The 15,278-nt window shown below is 35.4% G+C and overlaps 1 protein-coding gene across 1 annotated transcript in view; it reads right to left on the bottom strand.

Moving 5' to 3' along the window:
* The window catches only part of LOC114529625 (dynein heavy chain 3, axonemal-like), a 53,400-nt gene that overhangs the window by 19,588 nt on the left and 18,534 nt on the right, over positions 1-15,278 (bottom strand). Inside the window, exons 23-58 of the mRNA XM_028551425.1 lie at positions 15,084-15,151; positions 14,563-14,791; positions 14,157-14,309; positions 13,864-14,005; positions 13,347-13,545; positions 12,977-13,085; positions 12,610-12,729; positions 12,189-12,359; positions 11,970-12,107; positions 11,462-11,605; positions 11,204-11,368; positions 10,758-10,892; positions 10,346-10,433; positions 9,942-10,072; positions 9,583-9,683; positions 9,322-9,436; positions 8,628-8,761; positions 7,894-8,115; positions 7,591-7,735; positions 7,260-7,417; positions 6,968-7,048; positions 6,558-6,707; positions 5,890-6,109; positions 5,169-5,282; positions 4,796-4,933; positions 4,298-4,392; positions 4,110-4,191; positions 3,888-4,026; positions 3,501-3,691; positions 2,969-3,064; positions 2,179-2,370; positions 1,869-2,002; positions 1,440-1,725; positions 1,293-1,352; positions 722-880; positions 247-318 (exon numbers count right to left, since the gene is read on the bottom strand). Of these exons, the coding sequence (XP_028407226.1) occupies positions 247-318; positions 722-880; positions 1,293-1,352; positions 1,440-1,725; positions 1,869-2,002; positions 2,179-2,370; positions 2,969-3,064; positions 3,501-3,691; positions 3,888-4,026; positions 4,110-4,191; positions 4,298-4,392; positions 4,796-4,933; positions 5,169-5,282; positions 5,890-6,109; positions 6,558-6,707; positions 6,968-7,048; positions 7,260-7,417; positions 7,591-7,735; positions 7,894-8,115; positions 8,628-8,761; positions 9,322-9,436; positions 9,583-9,683; positions 9,942-10,072; positions 10,346-10,433; positions 10,758-10,892; positions 11,204-11,368; positions 11,462-11,605; positions 11,970-12,107; positions 12,189-12,359; positions 12,610-12,729; positions 12,977-13,085; positions 13,347-13,545; positions 13,864-14,005; positions 14,157-14,309; positions 14,563-14,791; positions 15,084-15,151 (5,076 nt within the window). The remainder of the gene's footprint in view (positions 1-246; positions 319-721; positions 881-1,292; positions 1,353-1,439; positions 1,726-1,868; positions 2,003-2,178; positions 2,371-2,968; positions 3,065-3,500; positions 3,692-3,887; positions 4,027-4,109; positions 4,192-4,297; positions 4,393-4,795; positions 4,934-5,168; positions 5,283-5,889; positions 6,110-6,557; positions 6,708-6,967; positions 7,049-7,259; positions 7,418-7,590; positions 7,736-7,893; positions 8,116-8,627; positions 8,762-9,321; positions 9,437-9,582; positions 9,684-9,941; positions 10,073-10,345; positions 10,434-10,757; positions 10,893-11,203; positions 11,369-11,461; positions 11,606-11,969; positions 12,108-12,188; positions 12,360-12,609; positions 12,730-12,976; positions 13,086-13,346; positions 13,546-13,863; positions 14,006-14,156; positions 14,310-14,562; positions 14,792-15,083; positions 15,152-15,278) is intronic.

The following is a 15,278-nucleotide window of genomic DNA, read 5'->3' as shown; positions in this document are numbered from 1 at the left end:
GATAGAAAATTATCCATGAATGTATATGCCACATAAAGAGACTCCTAGAATTAGGTATATGTTATAACCGAAATTGTTTCGCAGGAATGGAAAAACATGTCTCGGTCTGATATAAGTAGTAGGATCTCACATTCGGTTAAAATGTAGATAAATTATTTCATTGCCTTCTTTAATGCATTTCAATGACATTCATTATCGTTGGTTTTCAATAACATTGGGATGAAAATGAAAATTCTATAAAGAAACCTTTTTGGAAGAAGCCCAGTAGTCCTCGAAGTGCTTGCCGTTGGCGTCAACCTTCTTTTCTGGTTTTACTCCCTTGATTGAATGTAAAAAGAAATAAAGATTTATTACCACAAAATAGTAGAATATAACTATATATGCTATCATTATTCATAACATTCAGTATAGAATATATAGGGTTTATGCAAAAAGGAAAATTAGGCTTATATTCAGAATATTATTCATATGAGTTTTGTATAAAATGCGAAAAGCTTATCTCTTTCATCATTAATTACGCAACCGCCGTAGTTGTGGCGATGATGACGTTGTAAATTATGGCGTTCATGAAAATATTCAAGGCCTGAGAAATAGATTAATTTTCCATTTCGTTAATAATGTATCAGCCATTCAATTTAAGGTAGCTATAGCAAAGCTAGACCTCTATAATTTTAAACACTCATTCCCGACCATAAATTTCATGCATGACATGATAACATACTTTAAGGATACATATTGCCTCCATGACTATCTTGACGCCAGCCGGAGGATTTGCCATTGACTTAACCATTGTTATGTCTGCTTGCTTTAACGTATTGAGTGCAGCGATTGCTGAATGAAGGGCAGGCATGGCAACTGATAACTGTTCCTCGCATTCATCCTTTAAGAAAACAAACTTGCTTATCATGGCACTAAACATTTGATCAAGCAAACATGCACGGCTTCTGCAAAAACCGAAAGCAAGTTTTGATATACGCACATCATAGGAAACATTTATGCGCGGTTGCGACGTTCATTGCTGCAAAGGCCTCCAGCAAAAACTTTGTTTGGGCCTATGAGAGTGTAGCCAATGTATAGAATTACGCTACTCACGGATTTCATCCAAATTACAGTGTAACTGAATTAGCGAGTACCTGCTGTCGGTGAAAGACCATACATGCATGGTAGATCACAGAAGGCGTTTGTATAGAATTATGCTATACTTATAATATATACTTATGCCCAAATTTATATAATGAACAAGTGCACTGCTTTTGAAAGATCGTTGTGTTAGACATAGTACGTATACGTACCTTTAAAGCCTGTGCTTCACTTGCAGCAGCATTCGCAGTAGCTTCGTCTGCCTCAACGATCTATTATAATAATGGCTTTTAGAATAAGAAGAAAAAGTCGGAGTCAACACACAATTTTAAATTATATAGTAATACGGCATTACAAACCTTCTTTTTGGCTGCAACCTCTTCGGTTTCTTCACCAATTTTTGAAATTAAATTTTCAGTCTCCTTACTAGTTTGAATGAGCTCCGGCTGTAGTTCAGTAAGCTCCTGCTGCATAACAGTAACTTGGGCAGCGGCAAATTCTAACTTCTCCAAGCCAACCAAATATCGATTTCTTAATGTCAGCAGTTGCATGCGTTTTTTACCAAGTAAAGACTTGAAGGTCTTAATGAGCTCAAGATAGGATGTGGGCGTGACATAGCAACGTCTTCTCAATATTTCATAATATCTAAAAAAATAACAAGCAGTGATGACATAAAATTATTTTTCACTATGAACATAATGAAGCACCACACAACTTGCATATATTTTTTAATCTTTTTGAAGACGTCTTGTGAATAAAAATTTACATATAGCATACAAATGGCTTACTTTTCTGACAAGGATCGTACACCTTCGTGAATATACTTGCATATTAATACGACTTCTTTGCGAACATTATATGACATTTCCACGTCGTCTAAAAACTTGTTTGCAACCATTTCTAATGCATCCTCTGGCCAAGCCTTACGTAACAATAAAAAAGGAGTAAGACCCAAATGGCTTTTTCCAACACCGGTACAATTGCCAGGTAATTGTCCAAATCCATGAGGTAACGAAGTGATTGAAGCATATTTTTTTTTACACATTTGTAATTTTAGTGGTAGCTATTAAGTATACCTAAGAATTAGCAAAACCTTACTTGAAACCAATCAATCGTACAGCAGTTGATCAACGAGGGGAATTTTCGCAAACGGTTCCGGAAGGCATCACCAATAGGACTCATTGTCAAAACAATATGAAGATTTTGACGAATCCTTTCAACAAAGAAGTTGTACATTGCGAGAGGACTAGAATCCACACTAAGTTCACCCTCTTGAACAATAGCTTGCATCTAAAAAATCATGATATTGTAAGTTTTCCTTTCTCTGTGGAGGTACCATAATTATTTGACATACTTAAAAGATACTTTTTTAAGGAAAATCGAAAATTCTATAATCAGCATGCAGATAGTGCCGGCTGTTTAAATATGCAATGAATTCCAAAGGCAATAAGCTGAAGATTTTTTTTATCTATAAGCTCCCTTAGCTTTATCAGTTCAGAATCAATTAGTTGGTATTTCATTATAAATTTAATTACATATGATTTACTTTAAAACGCATGTTGCCTATAATTGCAATCAACATTTTATTTAGTTTCGCTTGACTGATCATATTTAAAAAATCGTCCCTTTAATTACTTATATATTGTACCAATATTTTAGTGTTGGTGAGATTTTTCTTCATAATATGACTTTATCTCTTCAAATGTAATAATTATTTTTAATGAAAAATTTTCCTTTGATCAACGTCATTACTACAAATACTATTTGCACTGAAATTCAAAATCTTTTAAATTTTGAAAGGTGCACGGTTACCTTTGTCTCGGTAAATTACAGGGAAGTGCATTTCTAGGAGGTCAACTTGATGAATGACAATCGCACGAGCTCTCACCTTTTCAATAATTTCCAGCCGCTCATCATTTGGAAATATATTTGGTACATCGCCTCTGTTCAGTATCATATTAATATCTTCAAGAAATACCTCGTCCTAAATTAATTTTTTCTCTTGTTAGTAATTTAAAATAGCTGCGCAGGCAGAACTATATATAGGCAATAAAGCAATGCAATAGACCTTTCTCATAATGACGTCAAACGCGGAAAGTATGATGTGACACGAAGTTTCATTGGCTCGATAGTTTTGTAGAGCCGATCAAACTTCGTGTAATATCAGACTTTCCACCTTTGACGTCATTATAAGAGAGGTCTATTTTGCCCACGTTTCAAACTAATCCGTACAAAACCGGTCAGGAAAAACCCATACATTTGTACAATTATGTACTTGTGAAAATATGTAACTAATACAAAAATGTAAAAAATTTGCGTACTTTGCACGGCTCAATTTTAGCATGTTAGAAATTTCGCACCTAAACTTGACATTAGATTTACTCATTCGGACAATATTCTTTGTATCACTAAAATTTTACCTTAATCTGGTGATCACCAAAAAGAAATACAGTAGGGATTCCGTCATAGCCAGCCTTTCTAAGCACTTTTTTGACATCTTCCATCCATTCTGATGTATTGTAATTCTTTGTTATTTCGATTTGAAATATTTCGTAATCGGACATGAATGCGGCGAGACGCGCTACGCTTGAACGACCAGAGCCACCGATGCCTGGAAGAGGAAGAAACAAATATTAGAATATGCGAAGTGGATGAGGCTGTCATTATATAATTATGTACTATTATATACGTGTGCAATATATGTAGCGGATCAGAATGCGATGATCTGAAATCTACATATATAGCCAGGGCTTCATGATATAATCGAATATATATAGCTAAACGTAAAAAAAACCAATTCAACCAACCAACTAGTAAGGCGTGTCCATTTGGCTGACGTAGCACGCGACATATCCTGGAAACATGTTCAATAGCGAATCTGAACAGCACCAGATCCATAGGTGCCTTACTTGAAACGTTGTAATCGTCAAGATAATTCTCCATCGTCTATGAATAATGAACGAAACCACGAGCGTAAAAAGACGTGGAATATGAACAAAGTTCTTCGAAAAAAAATCTTCATAACGTACCTCTTGCAGGGCATCAAGATCACGAACTTCATCGTAATTTCTACCACGTTCTTTCTTACTCATGTAATCACCAAAGTATAAGCTGCAATTAAAAACATTTAACCGCATTAATTTTACAACTATTAATATCTATTTGTAAGGCAATCCTTTATGTGTATGGACGATTTAGCGGCGGGCATATAAATTACCTTCTGAGGTCGTCGCCTCTAACTTGGTTTCCGGACGTCACTAAATGCTCAAACACATTGTTGAGTTTTTCTTTAAATTCTGTTGCAAGCGCATTCTGTTAAGAAATGGTGGAAAATGAATTAGTTATACACAATAAATTATATACAAAGATTTTGTCATTGGTGATATTAATTTTACTCCGTGCTATAAAAATTGCATTATTATGCATATTTTTTTCTTTACAACTAACATAAAATTGTATTTCAAAATTAGCCGATTTTTTTCAAATGTTTTCAAACTAAATGTGCACACGATTAAATGCAGGAGATGAAATCATTTTTCATTAAAGAACCAATCTACGCTCAATCGTCCAAGTTTTAATTTTTGAAACATATATACTTAGGAAAGGCCTCATCAGTGCTTGCTATCGATGTGCTAAATAACATGTTTCACTAATTCCTTCAGATAAACGGACTTTGTGAAAAACAAATGCTGGTAAAATGACAATTTATCAATACCTTGACAATTTCGAAGAACGTGTTTTGATCTTCAAAGCCAACAAGGCGGTCATTAAACACCCTGTAAACCTCGTGTACCCAAAGACGGGTAATCTTGTTGCCATCAGTTGCACAGGTACCAGGGAATAACAAAATACCCTAAATGGACAAACATAATTACCTCGAGTCACGATAAACATAATTAGTTGGAAACACGAAGTCTTGGTAAACGAATAAAACATGTTGTGCATAAGAAGAAAGACAATCTAAAAAGCAACCTGAAACGAGCATGTATACTGTAAGCGATGTAACTTAGTCTATGATCCCTGGTACCAAACCCAACAGGTATTATTGCACAAATTTGATCGATGCCTATCATGCAAGAGGTAATTACCTGAACGACCCTAGAAAAATCTCTAAGGTTAAAGACGTAGTGTGATTTCGCAGGTGTTGGTAAGAAAGTAGATATTGCTTGCTCGTATACAAATAATGTTGCGTGAATTATTATCTAAAATGAAAAAACAATTATTTCAGCCTGCATGTATATAATTTATAAGAGGTTGTGGAAAACCGGACGTTAAACGAACTATACTACAATGTATATGAAGACTGACGCCTGTATTCAAGAAGTTTAATCACACACACACACGGTGAAAGTCTCTTCAATCACAGTTAATAAAATATACAGGGTTTAGATAATACTACAATACACTGACTCATTAACTATGTTGAGGTACATTTATGCAAGAAATTGTTCCTTACTCATTACATGTCTATTGTATTTTACACAGATAAACCAATAGCAATCTTATAATTAACATATTTTTCAAGTCAAGGTTAATGAGCTTAGCCAGACGAATGCAATGGGTAAATTTGGCTAAAATACAATACACGTGATGAGAAAGGAACCATTTTTTTGCATAAACGTGGACAATAACATAGTTAATGAGTTGTATTGTACTTTTATTTAGTCCCCAAACCATGTATATTCTATTAGCTGTGCTTCAATCAATGGAAAGATAACATGGTATACTTAAAATTAAGCTTTCGTTCTATAACTGCATGAAACACCGTCCGATTCCAAAATCCTTACGACATGATTGAAATCTACCTACCCTGGAGTATCTCTTCAGTTGTGTTTCGAAGTCTTTATTGAAATGCCAATCCATAATAACAGAGAAAATATTCCTCATCGTATCGTTTGTAAATGACTCGATAGCAATAACATTGAAATGTCGTAACAACCTGGAGCTTATATCATTGCGACCACCCCCTGGTGGTCCCATGGCCGATACGAGAAGCAAGTCCATTATGTTCATAGTTGAAGTATCATTCCTAGTGAGAAAAATTGAAACACAATATAGAACAATGTGTTTTGATTAAAATCAATCAGTATACCACATATGACTATAATATATAAATGACTATATAGCTTCTAGTAAATTTGACTGTGGGAACTGTATAAGAGGTTTATTTCTTCAAAATTTAGATAATCAACGAATGCTATAGATAATCAATGAGACCCTTGTGCATGGGGTGCAAAATGAATGTCACAAAGTTTCATGGCTCAGCAAAAATTACGAGTCAATCAAACTTCATGCAACATCATGTGACTTTCTGCGCTTGGCGTCATTTAAGGAAAAGTATATTCAACGTTTTCAGATGATTAGTGAAATTAACGTTTCTCATCACAGTGACGTTAGGCGTTAAAAATTCAAGTGACGCAAGTGCGAATGGATATAGACCTATTCGAAGAAGAGCATGTGGCATAATTGCACCTTACCGGTCAAAGAAATACTTGTGATCAACAAGATGTCTCAGAACTTCAATGGGAGGTTGTGCCCCATACTTCTCTTTTGCAGGCATGTTCAAATCATCAACGAACGTGATAATCTTCTTTCCAAACGGAGCGCCATAAACACCTTTCCGACGTCTAAAAAAAAATATATATATACGTCTTTAAAAAATATATATATACGTCTTTAAAAAATATATATATACGTCTTTAAAAAATATATATATATATAACTCCAATTCATCTCGTATGAACTAGTTATCGAGCAGATCGCAGTGAGCCATCAGTGGATTCTGACCCATTAGCTCATGCCGTTTGATGATAATAATATATTTAAGGCTTAATTATTGATATTCAACGCGACTATAGCAAATGACAACCCAACTGAAACACATTACCTGTCTAACTTCGAAAGTATTAAATCTTGCGTCTGATTTGCAGATGTTTGAGCCGAGAAGTTCACAAAATTGGCAATATAGCTGCAAAATTCAAAATTCAGTCCTTAACGGGACGATATTCGCGATTTGGGGTAAATTTCATCATTATCTGAATAAGCTTGTTCGCGATCTTAAAGGCGGTACAAAGACGTTTAAATTACAGTATTAAACTATATACACACCCTGATACGAACAAGAAACGAACAATAAAATGGCACAGTCAAGACTTCCTTACACAATCACACTGAATTACCTTTTCTCGTCCATATGCAAGATGTAATCAACGGTTATGGCTGATTTTCCAGTTCCAGTCGGTCCAACAAAAAGAAGCAAATTCTCATGGGATAAGAATAAATCAAGGAAATATTGTTGCCGTACGGTGTCAGTTGTTGGAACAATCAATTCATTGGGCTAGAAAATTACCACACAAAAATTCATGTAAGACAAGTAACGTCTCCTCTCTGCTTTTGGAAAAAGTGCAGAAAAAAAATAAACATGAATGGACGTAATCACGTAAGGAAAAACTTTTCTAGAAATAAAGTTATTGTACAAGCAGTAGTAAATCAATGACATGCTTAATGTACCTTAGCATTAGAAGGAATTTCAATTTTTAAAACATTTTTCTCCCAAGGATGCCACGTTCCAAAGGTAGTCTTGTCAAAATAATAATCGTAAATAGTTCCTTTACCAGGAAAGGCATTCGTCCGGGGAATTTTCAAATCCTTCGGCCTAAAATAAGGGTTCCATCATAAAAATTGATGTAGCATTGAAAATATAGACCCCATATATATCAAAATTTTGCTGCTATTCTCAACGACAAAAATGGTCAACACTTTTTAGCACTGGAAAAAATAACTGAAACATGGTATCTGAATGCACACACTTACTTAGGATTGGCTTTATCCTTTCCACTTGAGACATTCTTAAGGAAATCACTGAACTTTTCCCTTGAAGATCCGTCCAAATGACCTCCAACTGACCAACAAAGTGAAAAGAAAAATAAAGATTGTAACCACTGAATGATCTCATTTTCTGAACGAGATGGTCGTTCACTATCTTCTAGCTCGTCTTCTTTTTCAGACTCTTCCCCTGGTTGATTTTGTTTCTTCCTATATGGAGAGTCAAAAGAATAAATCTGATTATCGGATATATACGGCATGATTATAATCATTATAATGATGACAGACTTTATTACTATATGTGTGAAAGTTAAAAATGCCCCAATTAAACAAGTTACTATAAGAAGGTATCAATTAGTTCCTCTAAGTTTTTAAAATATCCTCATATTACAAAGAACTATTTCAGTTTTTCCGTACTTCCTTTCCCACCGGCCACCACAAAAGAATAGCTAAATAAAACTAAAAATTGAAAATGGCTAATAAATCAGACATCTCGTAATAAACACTTTGCGACTTGTCAAAAACACTGAACACATAAACGCATGAGGATGTGAATAAAACGAATCATTATTAGGCCCGTTTCAGCCATCGAACTTTTCATGTGCTGATAAAATATACAGATGAACATCAACAAATAGTTTGGCTCATTAACATATTAGGTTTGGCCTCATACATGCATGTAGCCACCTTTTTAAGCACATGATATAAACTATACCGCGCACCTCAACTCGTCCAATAGCGAATCATACATGACCAACATTTGCTTCACCAAATGCATCGATGAGACTCTAACGAACTGGGTGCAATGTCGGTTAACAAAATCCAGCACCGGAGGAAGTAACCAGAAAAACATATCCTGGAAGATACATATCCAGAGTCAATCACAGCAAAGAAAGCGATCATATTAACTGATTATTGACCGAGCGTGAGGTCTGTACTGTGAAATATCAGACCGAGGCTTTTCAGAATGCAAAAAACATGTCTGATATTTCACATGCAGTACAGATCGATAAGCGAGGTAAATAATCTGTTTATTATATGGCTGAACTGCATGAGACATCCGGGATACTGGTCCAGATACGGAATATACGGACGACGGTCCGGATATGGGTTTTTACGGACCGCTGGTTAACCAATCAGAATCTTGAAAAGCCATATAATTAAACCGTCTTATTCTAAACGACAATCTCTGGATCTCTATTAACAAAATTGCTACAGTTTTTTTGGTGAAATTCTTCTAGATCTCTATCATTAAATAAATTATGCGTATCATGTTTCCACTTTCAAAGTTTTTTTAACATACTGATTCCTCTTAAATTAAGTGGTTTGATTTTTAGGGTTTAATTAATTTTTGCAAAACAATTGCAGAAACTTGTTATAATAATTGAACATTAATTGAATCGTGGACTCGCTTACCTGTATCATCGTCTTCATTGCCAAGCCTAAATTTGGAGGAAAATTGTACATAATCCACGATTTTATTAATGTCATCCAACCAAGTTGAGTGGCTTCCATGTAAATCATCCCACATCTACGAAAATATCAGGAATAAAAATTAATCATCATCAGGAATCATATAAACAAATACTGTTCATATTCCTAACGAAAGTGACTCGCAAGGCTTGAATTGTTAACAACAGTATACTAATGCATGTGTATGTAAAGAAATCATATTACCTGCTAACTGTGGCAGGCGATGCCTGATCAAGATCTTTCGGTTCAAATATCATATTTTGCCGCCCACTCATTTGTATGATTTCTCCGCTCATTAAACACAGCTGAAAATTTACGTGAAATACAATTACAACGAGGAACGTTTGTGGAACGTTTTTGATTCGTAATTTGTATTTGTACAGGTAAAAGCGAAACAAGTAACAACATTAAGTAAGAACTCGACGTACACTAAACCACTGGTTAAAACAAAATTAATCAACTAAGGTTACATCGGAATTAATAAATAATAAGACGTATACGTACTACAGTATAACTATTCGGTTAAAAAGCCCGTCTTAGCACCGTAACAGAACTGAATGTACCTTTTTGTTGTCATCCAGCACGGTATTCATATTTTCAATCCAAACAGCATCGACTGGCCCATCAAAAATAATCCATTTTCGATCTGGTGTACTCAGGGATGCATGTTCCCGGAATGTATTGGCAAGAACACCTAAAATGGTTTTGAATATCGTGTTCAGCGAAGATTTATATTTTCTTTTCGCGCAAAATGTCAATTTCGCAACAAAATCAATTAGCCTTGTGCCTGCATTTTTCAAAATCTCCGATTAATGCTAATTAGCGATTTCCGATTATGCTAATTAGCGATTTCTGATTATGCTAATAAGCCGAGTCTTCCATGAAACCGTACGTTCGACAGAGTGAGTTGCATCATATGAACCAGCTGTCTTAACAATGAAATGTTTATTATGATCATGATACTCACCGTCAGTCCATTCATGCGATACGGGATCAAAATGCCCATATAGCTGTCCCATCGTCACAGCTTTTGGATTGATAACACGATAGATCACCTTTAAAAAGCAATAGAAAATTCACTTAAAAATTCCACTCAAGCTATTTATGAATAAATACTTAACAATTATTGAAGTTAAACATGATATGAAGAATTATCAAGCCGACGTTTGTCGTTATCAACCGAAGCCGAAGACTGATGTTGATAACGAAAAACTGAACTTGATAATTCTTCATATCGTGTGAAAATTGAATGCAATAATTTTTTTATTACTTTCGTTTAAACATTCCCTGAAAAAAACCTTTTAACAAAATGGAAACTTTTATACGTATATATTCTTATTATTTATTCACTTATTTTGCTCGCGGGTAACTAAACTTACAGGGTCTTGGCCATATTCTCGTTCTTTTGATAGGTCAGAGAGCGAGGCTGCCAATACTCTATACGCCGATGTCTTCCCGCCAAGAGTATCACCAACAATCATAAACCCATGTCGTACCAACATCATTTCATGTATCTGTATCAATTTATTGCCAAAAATAGACACGTTTTGAGCAAATGTGGAAAGATTCTATCTTTCTGTCATAGGTCAGAATTTAAATGGTAAAACAAATGGGTAACTGAGTTTAATCTTTCGAATAATAAAATAATCACTTTTATTTAATCATTAATATTGCCAGCTAAGCGAGTTGTTTAAAAATGAGTTTTTTGGCACAATGGGAACTCGGATTTTCTCTCTGAAAATCACAATTCGTTTAATTCTCAAGTTCCTAAAAGACGACTTCGACAAAATTCATTGGGGGTTGACATAAAATTGGTTGAGGTTACCTGGATTATTTTTTCGATGAACCACGGAACAGGCTGAAGCTTCATTTTGTCAATATTTCCTCGGATTGCTTTCTCTAAAACGCCATGGTCTGGCTTAGGAAGTGTCAAACCAGGAAACAGGTCGGAAACAATGCCTTCAAATAATGGCAAATCTTGTGAAAGAAACTAGAAAATTGAAAAGATTCAATTAACAAAAATATCTGTCATGGTACAAGGAGTATCTACATCAGCAGCGTCGCAGTTGACAGATGCAGTTACCTTTGGCAAATTAACATCGTTGATTGAACGTAGAACAAGTAGACCTTCGTCATTTTCTGGGTATCGCAACTTTAGATTGCCAGCCGCTGTCAATACCGATTTCACTGCACGCATGCCATAGTCATAATGATGTTGAGAAGAAAGCTAAAATCATCCGAATAAAAAAAGTTAATCAAGACCATTAACAGACATGAATATAGCACAGGTATTCTTACACCTTGCTATGATAAACAGCGCGAACGTCTTCAGTTGATGTTACAGAGACGATTTTTAGGATCAAACAATGATACCGTGAAAGATAACCCTATTTCCACAGAGTATTCTCATGCTATTGCTTTAATGAAACGTCTGTTTTTTACATGTTTAATCATACTGCATAGTACTACATGCGTTCATAGAAATTTGCAAGGTTCAAAGAACGTACGTCAGACCTTGGTACACTGAATACAAATTAGGAGTTTTCTATACACCTTATGCATATACGTTTATCCATAACAACACCCGTTACCTGTTCAGAACACAGTCGATAAACAGCAACAATCTTTGCAGCCAAAGGACGAGCGTTAACAAACCCCATCGAGTAAAGACTAATTTCGCTGATCAACGCATAATCAGGGACCATCATGGCAACAGTCCGGAACAAAACCTTCAAAAGTATAATTATCTCAAAGTCATCGACCTCAGTGCTAAAAAACGTTTCCAAAAATAGATCTGACTATGGGATTACCTTGAGATTGTCTGGTAATTCTGCTCTTCCAGCATAGCCAGGGTTCATTGTGATGAATATGGTACATGTCGGATCAATGGAAATTTCTGTTCCTTCAAAGATGAATGTCTTTACACCGTCCATCACAGCAGTTTGAATAGTCTGAATTTGCTTTGCAACCACCGATAAAACCTAAACAATGTAATCTTTAGTGTGTAACTAATAATTATTATTCCTATCAATGTCTGCTACACTAAAAGCCTACGCATGCATTCTCTCTTTTGAGTACAATATAGGACCATTTCCAGGAAGTGAATGGCCATGCACGCATACGTTCATTATAATGCAATCCTCAGGTTTAATGACATACCTAGCTATGCTCAGGTTTATTATATCCTCTTTTAAAAATAATTTCGAATAAAAATAAACAATACCACTGTACCTCCAGTTCAATACGATTGAATTCGTCAAAACAAGCCCATGCACCTGACTGAGCCAAACCCTTAAAAAACTTTCCCATCGCCTTGTAATCCAGTCCATCAGAACAATTGAAGACAACACACTGGGTACGTAAAAAAATGCTTATTACAATGAGACTTTTGCTAAACATTGAAAAAAATAAGAACACGATGCAACTGAAAAATTTTAGAAAGCACCATGTATCAAAAATGCAGTTACGCAAAGTGAAAGGACCCAGTATTTACTGATTGAGAAAGTTTACGTCCGTATAATAAGGCAAATTAAACAGGTCCATTTATCATAATAATGGCTCGTAGAGAAAAAGCTACAAAATTCAAATTACAACTAACTTGTTTTGCTACAGCTTTCGCGAGATCTTTGCACGTCTCTGTTTTTCCAGTTCCTGCAGGGCCCTCAGGTGCTCCGCCAAGATTTAAATGAAACGCTCCCATCAGGGTCCTAGAAAATAACAAGATGCCATTATTGTGAGTAGGTGGGTTTTAGATAAGACGGTGTTGAATAAACTTTTTTAGGAGAATCAACTCTTCAGCATAAAAAGAATGAAAATAATATACAAAATTATAATAGTTGGCAGTTGCGGGAAGAAATGCTAATATAGAGAAATGACGTATGTGGATACTATCCGCATAACGTACGCTTCCATAGGATATATACTCTCGATTTTTACAAATATACTCCGTTTAAGGGTCTCTTTATTACCTGTAACATCTGTCTGTAAGTGGTGTTATCACAAGGCGTCCAGTGTTCCCAAGGTATTCATAAGCATACTGTACTTCAGTTGTTATCATTCGAACAATCACAGCATCTTCCTGCCAGTAATATCTCAACTGCCTTATCCACTGGAAGTCATTGGGATCCAGAAAATCATGCTCTGCTAAGTCAGCAACTACATCACGACCTGAAAAAACAAACAGGTTTTCATCATATGACAAAATCAAGTACGTCTTCACCATTTGTTGTATTCAATTTCTCAAAACAATCTATGCATGCAGTCGTGGAATAAATTTGCCAGAGCAAAAGTTATAGCTACTGGTTTACTACATTGAATATATTGGGTTTAAGGTTTAATAAACGTACAACCAATTCTCAATGAAATTTAGCCAAATGAAGTGGCATAAGTTACCTGAGTAGCAATTCGATTCGACCCAAATTATAATTAGAAAGTTGTAACGTGAAATATAATGATATCAATGGAAAGTTACATAAGTTCACACACCATGAACGTCGAGTACAATCAACGCTCCCAATGTTGTTCTCGCCATCTTCGTAAGTTTTCCACGAACCAGCCGCACGATGTCGTCAATTTGTTCCGAGCACTTTTTGTAATAATTCTTGAGGCCCCCATTCTTGCTTATAGCCTGAAATGGAATAAATAAATTATATATAAAGTAATTTTATACCGATATTTGACAATGGAATGTAGTAAAAAATAGATATTACTAAGTTATGAATAGTATTCAGATAAATAGAATTGTGCTATGCACAGGTCTTGATGCATGGATCCAATACCTCTGTTACTTCAGACGTCCAGTAGATCAGGTCACCGGCTAAAACAACTTGTCCTGGCCAATCCAGGACCCAATCAACACGTTTTGTCCGCGAATAACTCTTGACAGCTTCGGCCATAACATCTTTCAAGCTGTCTTTCATTACAGCCTCAATCTGAAACAAGGTAACGTTGAAGATGAAAAAACGCATGTGAAATGGACGGATGTTTTTTTCCTTGGTCGAGACTAGGCTCTGTATGGTCGGATCTACATTGTTGATTCCTGCTGAGAGTGATCTTATCTCGTCTATAGTAGAGCATTGTACGTTTGTAGTAGCGACTACATTTCGTTGCTATAAGGAGCATTTTCTTCCTTCTCATTGTCTACATGTTTAGGATCAATCAAATTATCGTTTTTGATCCACCTACCTCGGCGAGCCATTTCTCAACAAGGCCACCTGCTTTGGCAGGAATGACTTTACTTGAGAAATTAACGACTTCGTCCTCGGCAGACACCATGGCTGTTATTTCTTTGTTTCGGCTAAAGTCCAACTTGGTGATTCCTTCAAAACATTTCTTCAAGTGAGGCTGCACGCGAAGAGGGTCTTTTGTTTCGGAAAGAATTTCCAACAGTTCGTCATTGGACAAAAAGAAGAACCTGAAGTGTTTGCAAAGTCGGTGATAAGTATTTTATTCCTATTATTGCTAGACAAGAAATTAAATGCATTATATGAATTAACGATGATGTCCCGTCTGCATATTGGTCAAAGTCAATATGAACAAGAATTCGTGTCTATCTAGAGAGTTCTGACGTAATGAGCAGAACTTCTGTAAACATCATAATGTACATTACCTTACCTTCAAAACACATGGAACGGATCTATAAATCTACATCTTCATGGTTATGAATATAAAAAAAAGAAGAAAAAACCTATAGCTAATTTACATACCTGGGAAAGAAGAGTCTCTTCTTTTCCAGATAGTCGTTTAAACCTTTCTGTATACTTTCTAGCATATTCTATAATGTAAAATGCTTGTTTAGATTTATCTGTGAAGTCCAGAAGATACAGAAAATTACAATGAATCATTTATATTTTTACCGGATAGCATATCACATTATACTGTCTACAGACTTGACGAAAGTA

Source organism: Dendronephthya gigantea, unplaced genomic scaffold (genome assembly GCF_004324835.1).
Source record: "Dendronephthya gigantea isolate DGI-Jeju-01 unplaced genomic scaffold, DenGig_1.0 000001F, whole genome shotgun sequence".
In the NCBI taxonomy this organism is placed as follows: Eukaryota; Metazoa; Cnidaria; class Anthozoa; order Malacalcyonacea; family Nephtheidae; genus Dendronephthya; species Dendronephthya gigantea.
The sequence above is the reverse complement of the archived record's forward strand: the minus strand, read 5'-3'. Positions and strand labels throughout refer to the sequence as shown.